The sequence below is a fragment of the Anomaloglossus baeobatrachus genome, chromosome 4, assembly GCF_048569485.1.
Source record: "Anomaloglossus baeobatrachus isolate aAnoBae1 chromosome 4, aAnoBae1.hap1, whole genome shotgun sequence".
NCBI classification, from domain to species: Eukaryota; Metazoa; Chordata; class Amphibia; order Anura; family Aromobatidae; genus Anomaloglossus; species Anomaloglossus baeobatrachus.
Window position 1 is genome coordinate 596,106,659 of NC_134356.1, and position 12,000 is coordinate 596,118,658.

The 12,000-nt window shown below is 46.4% G+C and overlaps 1 protein-coding gene across 2 annotated transcripts in view; it reads right to left on the bottom strand.

Annotated features, from left to right (window-relative positions):
- The window catches only part of ANXA4 (annexin A4), a 132,511-nt gene that overhangs the window by 73,019 nt on the left and 47,492 nt on the right, over window positions 1-12,000 (bottom strand). For both annotated transcript variants that reach the window (XM_075346161.1, XM_075346162.1), the window contains exon 2: window positions 2,450-2,503. In XM_075346161.1, coding sequence (XP_075202276.1) covers window positions 2,450-2,458 — 9 coding nt within the window. In that variant the 5' untranslated portion in view covers window positions 2,459-2,503. The remainder of the gene's footprint in view (window positions 1-2,449; window positions 2,504-12,000) is intronic.

Below are 12,000 nucleotides of genomic sequence, written 5' to 3' on the forward strand. Positions count from 1 at the left end.
AGTTGCCATTGTTTGTGGTCAGGGCTATTTCAATAGGAACCAGTAGGGACTGCGGGGTTGGGATCTTTTCCAGAACCGACATTCTGGTTCTTTTTTTTAGATGTTACCTATATCCCTTGTGAGCTGTTACACAACCATAATATGGGAAATATGGGAAGTGTTTTGCCCCTGACTAAGCGGAGAACAGAATTGTCTGAGGACTTGAGAACTAAAAAACTGTTGAAAAATAATCTCAAAGTTACAGGTCCACATCTAGACAGCAATCTTGATTTATTTTTTTTTGTCCACAGTGTGTATTTATGTGTAATATATTATATATATATATATATATATTTACACACACACACACACACACACACACACACACACACACACACACACATACACCAAGAACTGTACAACCCATGGCTGGCACTGCAGCTAATATCCCTGAACATGGACATGAGAGAAAAATTGATGAAAGGTTGCAATGTAGGATAGTCCCACTTGTGGATAAAGCAGCCACAATCAAGTTCCAAAGAAATTCAAGGTGTCCTGCAGTCTCAGGGTGTATTAGTGTCAGCACAAACCATCTGTGTACATTTGAATATAATGCTGGTAGGAGACCCAGGAGGCCCCCACTGCTGACACAGACATAAAGCTAGACTGCAGTTTGCCAAAATGTACGTGAGTAAACCAAAACCCTATTGGGAAAGTGGCTTGTGGACAGATGAGACCAAGATACATCTTTTTTGTAAAGTGCATAATGCTACTGTTTACCAATAATAGAATGAGACCTACAAAAGAAAAGAACACAGTACCTACAGTCAAATATGGTGGAGGTTCAAAGAGGTTTTGGAGTTGTTTTGCTGCCCCAGTCACAGGGTGAAAATCATCAAGAAAACTAAAGATTAACAGAGGATCTTAAGTCGCTATGTAGTGCCCAGTGTCAGTAAGCTGGGTTTGCATTTTAGGTTTTCCAACAGGACAACATACTTCAAGAAGCCCCAGAAATGGATGGAAACAAAGGGTTGGAGAGTTCTGAAGTGGTCAGCAATATGTCCAAATCTAAATTCCTTTGAACCTGTGGGGAGATCTTAAAATTGCTGTTGGGAGAAGGCACCTCCAAATATATGAGAGACCTGGAGCAGTTTACAAAAGAAGAGTCCAAAATTCCAGTTGAGACGCGTAAGAAGCAATTGATTGGAAATGATATGAAACAAATATGTTAAATTGAGTGTGCCAACAATTGTAGAGAGACACTTTTTGGAGTTGTGTGGAATTGTGTCCAATTTGCCTTCCCCACTCTATTTTCTTGTGTTATTCCAACATATAAACATGTTAATTTCCGCTGTGCAGAAAAAACCATGTGTATGGTAATTGCAGTAATTTTGTGGCAGAAATTAATTTTTTGGAAACAATTTCAAGAGTGCAAATATTTCCAGCCATGACTGTATATATCAGACTGGTTGTATATAAACCATCTGCAACCTGTCTCCTCCTTACATCTGTGACCTATTCTCCCGGTACCTACCTGTATGCAACCTCAGATCCTCACAAGATCTCCTTTTCTTCTCCCCTTTTATCTCCGCTTCCCACAATCACATACAAGATTTCTCCCGTGCCTCCCCCATACTCTGGAACGCTCTACCCCAGCATATCAGACTCTCTCCTACCGTGGAAAGCTTCAAGAGGAACTTGAAGAACCACCTCTTCCGACAAGTCTACAACCTACAATAACCCTCAGTCCAGTACATCACTGCGCAACCAGCTCCGTCCTCACCTATTGTACCCTCACCCATTCCCTGTAGACTGTGAGCCCTCGCGGGCAGGGTTCTCTCTCCTCCTGTACCAGTCTGTTTTGTACTGTTAATGATTGTTGTACTAGTTTACGTATACCCTTCACTTCACTTGTAAAGCGCCATGGAATTAATGGGGCAATAATAATAATAATAATAATAATAATAATAATAATAATAATAATAATAAATAAATTATTAGTATATTCCTTTAAATATTTTCTCAATCTCTCCCCACAGTGCCTCAGTGCCCCTCCTCTCTGCTGAGCTCCCACCCTGTTTGGTACAAGCTGCAGTTGTCAGGCTGGGTGAGCACCGGCTGAATACATTTGGATTCATAAGCTCCCACACCATTAGGCTGGATTCATAAAATGCTAATTTTATAAAAACATAACCATTCTGACAGATTTTCAAACTACTGAAATTACACCATTATCTTAAGCCTCAGATCTATTTACTAGTAGTAAGCAGTTTGTATTGTAAAACCTGGTGAGGCGGCCGCTATAAGGCAATCAGGGTATAACAATAATTAATCTGTGGCGATTAGTGGAGGATTCAATACAAGGCGCTTTGTGTAGCAGGTGGAATCACAGCGCTGAAATATCTATTTACAGCTCATGTAATAAAGATATTGATCCAACAACATATGGGGACACATGGGGAATACTTACTGCGGCCATGATTTGCTCCTAATTACACACCACAGATGATTAGACAGATGTCAGCTGCAATAAAAAAAACAGATAAGACATAAATTACAAAGGAAATGGACATTTATATCCATCATTTGATCATCGAAAAGTATAAAAAGAGTAAGCAAAGTGTGTCTGCCCGCAACGTCACAATGTTCCTGGTTACTCATTATTACAGGTGATCTAAAAACAGGTTATTCCAATGCATTCTTAGGAAACCATGCTCCAAGGTCGTAGTGTAAACAGTGACTGAGATACGTTAAAGTATAGTGCAAAGATATAAAATGCCGCTAAACAGGCCAAGCAAACGAGCGGAAAAGGCAGTACTGCACTTGAGTTGTAGAACATGAAAAAGGCTACAATATACTGTAGATTAATTAATGCATTATTTTTTGCATACTGAAAACCCTATACTCAATGTCTCTGTAAGACCTGGTTCACACGTCAGTGATTCTGGTATGCATGTGCTAGTTTTTATTCGTATCAGAATCACGGACATGCGCAGACCCATTGATTATAATAGGTCTGCGCAAACAGTGACTTTTCACTGACCGTGTCTCCGTGCGGCGTACACACGTCCATGATTGCCGCATGGAGACATGTCCGTTTTTTCTGGCATCACTGATGTCCCATGGACCACACAGTGGTGTGAGCCGTGAAACACGTACCAGAAAAACACGGACATTGAAAATAAAAAACATTTTTAACTCACCTGCTCCAGCGAAGCCGTCTCTGGCCTCTGCTTCAGAGCCAGCTCATTACTGCATCTATATTTATGTACGCAGGAGCAGCCGACCAGGAAATAGCTGCAGCAGGGGTCAGCGCTGGCCGGAAACAGAGCCGGAGAGTTCAGTACCACTGACAGCAGGAGCGGGGACAGGTGAGTATAAGTCCATGTGCAATCACGGATGATGGATCACATATCACAGATTGAACATTGACAACCCACATGTGCCGTGAATCACGGCACACAGAGGGACATATGCGTGTTTGGGGTTTTTTTGTTTGTTTTTTTACATATCAGTGAAAAACGTCTATTTTTCACTGACGTATGAAACAGGCCTAAGGTGATAAACCAGAAGTTTTCTAAATTGGTTAACCAATATAGAGCTAGTGCACACAGCGGGGGAAAAATAACGGGGTGAAGGCTGAGTTTATAAAGACCGGCATTCTTTATATATCTGTATCTTCTCGGCCGTTTCTGCTATACTTCACTTTCTCTGGCAGTCCCATAGGCCAGGGTTCACCAACTCCAGTCCTCGAGGGCCGCTAACCGTGCATGTTTTCAGGATTTCCTTAGCATTGCATGGGTGTTGGAATCATCAACTGTGCAGGTGATTAAATTATCACATGTGCAATACTAAGGAAATCCTGAAAACATGCACTGTTGGCGGCCCTTGAGGACTGGAATTGGCAACCCATGCCATAGGCAATGAAAGGGGCGGAAGTGAAGCAAGCACACCTCTGCTCAGATCAGCCCTCCTGACAAATGGGGGGGGGGGGGGAATCTGGCTGCCATGCCATCAGTGACCAGCAAGTTATTCCCTATTCCGTGTGTAGGGGACAATGACTAGAGATTATAACACACACACACACACACACACACACACACACACACACACACACTCTATAACAGAATTGCTAATAAGACTATGGGCCACTTATAAGTAGGCTACCGCTTAAAAATAGTGGTCAGCCGTTATCAATAGGGGCAGGGAATTTGTAGGTAGCAATTCAAAAATTTCCCCTTACACCAGTTTTTGGACCAAGATAATAAATAGGACTTTTAGATCATACTAAATGATGGGGTCTATGAACATTAGAGAGGGATTTTTAGACCCCCTAATAGAGAATTGGACAAGAGTTGTACAGGTGGTATAGCTCATGTGAATACATCGTAAGGATGTATTAGAGGGTATACCAGTGCAATTTTTAGTACAGGTATATAGAGACTTTTGAAGAGTTATTAAAATGGTATTATTCATTGTTGTAGAGTGTTAGTGTGTCCCTCTCTGGGGAGACCTCTGGCGAGTCTGGGACCATAAGGTTACATTACCTTATTATGCGCAGGTCTATGACTTGTATTTCAGTGAATCTACTTTTAGTGCTGTAGGAGTTAAGGACTGTCATTCTTTTGTAGCCTTATCAGGTGCTGCCGTTTTGTGACCACTCCCCTTTGCCATAAAAAGGTCATGCGTCTCACCATCTGACACCAGTTCTACAATTTCATTCTTATGCTGACCATCTTTAGACAAAGATGAGGAGTTGTGACTATTGCAGCTTTGGTTAGCTACATTCTGGGAAGCTTGGAGTGATTTCCCTTTTGTGCATATCTTCCCTCTGTCTCCCTTAGCTCGCTATGTATTAATACAATGGTATGACTAGTGTTCTCACCTGCCTTCTCACTAGCTAGGGCAAGTACATGGCAAGTGAAGACATGGGCAAGTGGCGGCAACTGAGGGAAGGACCCTAAAGGATGCAAAGGTTACACACATGCGAGTTGCAGATGTCGTCCCCTCTTCCCTCTCCCCATTACCAGGGCTTTCCTTCTATACCATTCCCATTGTTACTTTGTGTTGCGCTGCACGCTGAGCATCTGTACATTCTGGTGGGGCAAGAGCTTTACAAAAAAAAAAAAAAAAAAAAAATCACCTGAAAGATTCCCTTTATTACAATTAAGTTATCTATAACTAGGGCTTAAGAAAACGTTTCAGGATCAATAACTTGTTATATCTTCTCCTGTTGTCTTGCAATAAGCTCCCTATAATTCAAGATACACAAGAAAAGAAGCGATCAGACTTCCAGTACCAATAATAAATATTTATTGTGAGCATTACATAAGGCACAGTGACAAGCATACAACAGGGTGCTCAATCCGGTGAAACCATAGATGGATGGTTGGGAAGGAAGGAAAAGATGGTAAAAAGCCCCCAATCCGTATCACAGTGGTTACTCAGAACCTAATATGGTGATTATATACTCCAGGAGTGCTCAATAGACAAATCTCCATATCACATTGGTTACTGTGAACCTAATATACCGATTAGAACTCCAGGAGTATACCATGCTCAAACCTCCCATGTGAGACATTACCACAATTAAACCCAATGGTAGTATAGAGTGTTGCAATAACTTACCAGGGAAGATCTCTCAGGTAACACCGGATGGCACCCCCACCCGACGAACGTCCGTTTCGGCGGATGCCTACGTCAGGGTTTACACCACCCCTGACGTAGGCATCCGCCGAAACGGACGTTCGTCGGGTGAGGGTGCCATCCGGTGTTACCTGAGAGATCTTCCCTGGTAAGTTATTGCAACACTCTATACTACCATTGGGTTTAATTGTGGTAATGTCTCACATGGGAGGTTTGAGCATGGTATACTCCTGGAGTTCTAATCGGTATATTAGGTTCACAGTAACCAATGTGATATGGAGATTTGTCTATTGAGCACTCCTGGAGTATATAATCACCATATTAGGTTCTGAGTAACCACTGTGATACGGATTGGGGGCTTTTTACCATCTTTTCCTTCCTTCCCAACCATCCATCTATGGTTTCACCGGATTGAGCACCCTGTTGTATGCTTGTCACTGTGCCTTATGTAATGCTCACAATAAATATTTATTATTGGTACTGGAAGTCTGATCGCTTCTTTTCTTGTGTATGTTGTTGACTGGCGATTTTTCCATGGTCCTACTATGTCACACACCATGTTACTGATATAAATTGTGGTGTTATTGGGTTTATCATGGTGGTGTATGTGCTGGAAAGTAATTTCTTTACTCCCTATAATTCAAGGTCTTGTGCTCCCTAGTCAAGTATGTAAATACAAATTACATAATCAATACTACCTCCTCTCAGTGCATTCACTATTACTGCTGAGAGGTGGGAGGGAGTATGGGTGGGAGGGGAAAGCAGGGCATATGCAGTTTACATTTACATATGCTTGACTAGTTACTATGTCACACTAAATTCTACAGAGCTTACAACAAGATAACAGGACTAGAGCTGGGTTCACACATAGCGACAACGACATCGCTGTTGCGTCACCATTTTCTGTGACGTAACAGCGACCTTGTAAGTCGCTGTTATGATCGCTGCTTAGCTGTCAAACACAGCAGCGATCATAACGTCGCTACATGTGCAGAGAGCAGGGAGCCGCGCACACTGCTTAGCGCTGGCTCCCTGCTCTCCTAGCTACAGTACACATCGGGTCAATTACCAGATGTGTACTGCAGCTACATGTCACAGTGCAGAGAGCATTGAGCCGCGCACACTGCTTAGCGCTGGCTCCTTGCTCTCCTAGCTACAGTACACATAGGGTTAATTACCCGATGCGTACTGCAGCTGCATGTGCAGAGAGCAGGAGCCGGCACTAGCAGCAAGAGCGGCGGAGGCTGGTAACGAAGGTAAATATCGGGTAACCAGGGAAAGGTCTTCCATTGGTTACCCGACGTTTACAGCTTTCCGCAGCTGCCAGATGCCGGCTCCTGCTCCCTGCTCGCTTTATTTCGTCACTCTCTCGCTGTCACACACAGCGATGTGTGCTTCACAGCGGGAGAGCGACGACCAAAGAAATGAAGCAGAACATTCAGCAACGAGCAACGACCTCACAGCAGGGGCCAGCTCGTTGCTGGATGCCACACACAGTGACAGCGAGTCGCTGCAACGTCACAGAAAATGGTGACGTAGCAGCGACGTTGTCGTCGTCGTGTGTGACACCACCTTAAGATGAGCTGTTAAAGTTGCTGATCCTGAAATGTATCCTTAAGCGCTTTATAAAGATAACATTAGTATTGTACTAGAAAACCACCTGACAGATTAAATTTAAAATGGGTTTTCCCCACAAAGTTAAATCTTAAATCAATAGTATAGTAATAATATCCCACAATTTAATGTGTTTATTTAAAAAAACAAAAAAAAAGTTCCTATGCTGAGAATTTTATATATGTGTCCCTGCTATGTACTGTGTAATGGCCGTGCCTGACCGTAGAGGGACATGGTCTGACCACAGCATCTGGGCAGTGGAGTATGCAAAAGAACACAGGACAGTATGGGATTCCAGCTGATTTTTTTTTTTTTTTTTTTGCGCGAGTAAAATACTTGCCTGCCTGTTTTTTTTGGGGGGTGTTCTTGCCTTAATACAAATTCTAACAGTCTATTCAGTAGGACTATCAGCTGTGTATCCACCAGCCTTCTGCACAACACAACTGATGGCCCAAACCCCATTTATAAGGCAAGAAATCCCACTTATTAAACCTGACAGGGCACACCTGTGAAGTGAAAACCATTTCCGGTGACTACCTCTTGAAGCTCATCAAGAGAATGCCAAGAGTGTGCAAAGCAGTAAATAAAGCAAAAGGTGGCTACTTTGAAGAACCTAGAATATAAGACATATTTTCAGTTGACATTTTTTTAAGTATTTCATTCCACATGTGTTATGGTAATTCATAGTTTTGATGCCTTCAATGTGAATCTACAATTTTCAGAGTCATGAAAATAAAGAAAAACTCTTTGAATGAGAAGGTGTGTCCAAACATTTGGTCTGTACTGTATATGTCTGTCAGTGTATAGGTCTTCAAATATGTATATGTACGTATGCCTGTAGGTGTACGTATCTGTGTAGGTGTGCATCTGTGTGTGCATGGGGCCCACAAAAACCTGGAGCTGGCCCTGTCTACAGTCTGATCCTACGCAGACAATTTTCTAATAGTAAATAAAATATATCACAAATTTTAAAAGGAACAAATGATATAACTGCTGAGTCCCATCATCAAAGGTTAAAGTCGGATCAATAAAAATGGTACCTCCCATTTGCCTCCCAAATAGTATAATAAATATAATAATCTTTTGTCTCTTCCGCTTATTTGTTTAGTATATTGGCCGTCCCATACATAGACGGTTGCTATACACCAACAACATGAGACTTCCTGACTCACATTATCAGGAATGCAAATCAAAGGCTTCTCTAATCTCAGGACTTTTTGCTAAGGGGTGCTTCACACACAGCGAGCTCGCTGCCGAGATCGCTGCTGAGTCACGCTTTTTGTGACGCAGCAGTGACCTCATTAGCGATCTCGCTGTGTGTGACAATGAGCAGCGATCTGGCCCCTGCTGCGAGATCGCTGCTCGTTACACACAGCCCTGGTTCGTTTTCTTCAAAGGCGCTCTCCCACTGTGACACACAGATCGCTGTGTGTGACAGCGAGAGAGCGACAAATGAAGCGAGCAGGGAGCAGGAGCCGGCGTCTGACAGCTGAGGTAAGCTGTATCCAAGATAAACATCGGGTAACCAAGGTGGTTACCCGATATTTACCTTAGTTACCAGCCTCTGCAGCTCTCACGCTGCCTGTGCTGCCGGCTCCGGCTCTCTGCACATGTAGCTGCTGTACACATCGGGTTAATTAACCCGATGTGTACAGCAGCTAGGAGAGCAAGGAGCCAGCGCTAAGCAGTGTGCGCGGCTCCCTGCTCTCTGCACATGTAGCTGCATTACACATCGGGTTAATTAACCCGATGTGTACTGTAGCTAGGAGAGCAAGGAGCCAGCGCTCAGTGTGCGCGGCTCCCTGCTCACACTGGTAACTAATGTAAACATCGGGTAACCATACCCGATGTTTACCTTAGTTACCAGTCTCCGCAGCTTCCAGACGGCGGCTCCGTGCAAGCGCAGCGTCGCTTGCACGTCGCTGCTGGCTGGGGGCTGTTCACTGGTCGCTGGTGAGATCTGCCTGTTTGACAGCTCACCAGCGACCATGTAGCGATGCAGCAGCGATCCTGACCAGGTCAGATCGCTGGTCGGATCGCTGCTGCATCGCTAAGTGTGAAGGTACCCTAAAGTTGACTCATTTTGCTTATCTTGATCTTTTTCTTTACTGTGGTTAATAATTTGCAAAGATAAGATATTTCTTCCTCAACAACTGTCGCTTTTTTCTCAAGTTTACTCCCCATATAATGTATTGTTTACCTAAACGCTGCACAAACACCGATTTAAGACACAAAAGATTAATATTTTCCTTCTGTATGTGGCAGGTTTTCTAGATTTTCAGTATTAGGAGGTGCATGTGTGACGCCCTGGGCAAGCCAGGGGTCACAGGTCATAACACCACCACACCCTACACCCCAGTTAGGAACACCAAGGCTAACCAAAAATTCTTGTTGCCTTCCTTCAGGGGCTGATGTCCACACCAGGGGGTGGGCCAGGCGGTTGGCTCCACCCACCGAGGAGTTCACAGCCCTGGAGGCGGGAGAACCAGGCAGATGAGTTTAGGAGGAAGAAGTGGAAGGAGTAAACAGTGGAGTTAAGTAGAAGGAAGTGAAGTGGTAAAGGAGGAAAGTGGAAGTAGTGACAGTTTGTAAAGTCTAAAGTTGGTCCGGGTGGGTGCCCCGGACAGTGACAGCAAGGTCAGCAGACGGCGGTGATAGTCTGCAGGGGGACTGCCCGGAGGTTGCTGGAAGGACCGCGGACTAGTGGTGACCCGGCGGTCTGGAGCAGTATACAAGGAACAGTCAGCACCAGGGCAGGGGCCTTTCGGATCCCGGCAAGGCTAGGAGTCGCCATAATTTGCCAAATCCGTCAGTGAAGGGGACGACTGTCTCCCAACAACAAAGTCCCGATTGAAGGCAACAGTCCAACCGTAACGGAGAGACACCGCCACCGCCAGGGCACCAGTTTCTCAGGGCCAGCGACTGCGGGCAGAGTAGGGCTCCTCCGGCCCATATCCAAGTCGGGGAGCGGGTTACCGGTGGGAACCCATCGCAACCATCATCATCTTAGGTGCAGGAAAAGGGACCGTCACCGTCAACTACTGGGGAAAAGCAAGTGCAGCCGTCCGTGGGAACCGTCTTTCCAGCCGTGTGTTTTACCGAGAACTGTGTCATCGTCTCAGGCTGAGTGAGTACTGTCGCGGGCGGGGAGGAGGGTGTCAGCACACCGCGCTCACCCCTTCTGCTCTGGTCCGGCGGTCGCCGCTGCTCAGTGGTGGCTCGAGCTGTGGGCCGGATCCTGGGGGTTCTCGAGCGGCGCTCCTCGCCCGTGAGTGAAAGGGGGATTTGGGTGTTGGGATAATGTCCGTGACGCCACCCATGGTTGTGGTGATTTGTAGCACCACCGCTGCTCAATATGGGGCTGCCGGGGATGGTGATGCGGAGCAGCCAGGTGTTGTGTTGCCCCTCCGTGGGTAGGGGTTGGTGATCCCGGGGCCCGGTGATGGAGCGCAGGGTGCAGGGCCTGGTGGGCGCAGGGACGCGGGGGCAGCGCTGTGCCTTGCGGCACTGTGGTACTCACTCAGCCTGAGACAGTGACACAGTTCTTGGTAAACAAACGGCTGGTTGGTCGGTCCCACGGACGGCTGCACTTGCTCACCCAGTCGGTAGTGGTGATGTCCCTTTTCCTTGCACCTAATGTTGTCTGTTGGTCGCGATGGGTTCCCACCGGTAACCCGCTCCCCGGCTTCAAGCTGGGCCGGAGGAGCTCTACTCTTTGCCCGCAGGCGCTGGCCCTCAGAAACTGGTGCCCTGGCGGTGGCGGTGTCTCTGTTGTACAGGTTGGGCTGTTGCCTTCAATCGGGACTTGGTTGTTGGGGGGGGGGGGGGGTTGGGGATCTACGTCCCAGTCACTGACGGATTTGGCAAATTATGGCGACTCCTAGCCTTGCCGGGGTCCGAGAGGCCCCTGCCCTGGTGCTGACTGTCCTTTGGTACGCTGCTCCAGACCGCCGGGTCACTACCCGTCCGCGGCCCTTCCAGGAACTTCCAAACGGTCACCCCTTCAGACAATCACCACTGTTGCTGACCTTGCTGACCCTGTCCTGCACACAGCTGGACACACTTCAAGCTTCTTTGCTGTAACTGTTCTCACTTTCCTTCAGCTTCTCTTACTCCTCCTTTACCACTTCCACTTCACTTCACTACTTTCACTTCCTTAGCTCATCTTAGCTGTTTACTCCTCTCCCTCCCTAGCTTGACTGCTGGTTTTTCCCGCCTCCAGAGCTGTGTCCTCCTCGGTGGGCGGAGCCAACCGCCTGGCCCACCCCCCTGGTGTGAACCCCAGCCTCTGGAGGAAGGCAACAAGGATTTTAGTTTAGCTTTGGTGTTCCTAACTGGGATGTAGGGTGTGATGGTGCAGTGACCTGTGACCCCTGGCTTGCCCAGGGCGTCACATTCCCCCTTAGCAAAATGCAGACCGTCCGCGGGCTGCCGTTCCAACACCGGTTTTATTTTTCTCCAAAAAGGGGTAACAAGGTTAATAAAACATAAATACATTTTTAATAACTCTTCCCTTACGGGAGGCACATTTCTTTAACGTTTCAAACGGTTTACGGTTACGGTTTCCGCTCTCTCCCACCCAAGTAACCTGGCCCTGATGCTGCCCCTAAAACCCAGGCAGCACCCCTTAACCCACAGTCCAGCACACGGTACCCGAGCGGGATCTGTCCTTCCCCTCCAGAGGGTAACCACCGGTCCCTTTGGTGGCTGGGCCCCAGCCTGCTCTGCTGCGGGCCCTCCTTCCAATCTGCCTCTCCGGAG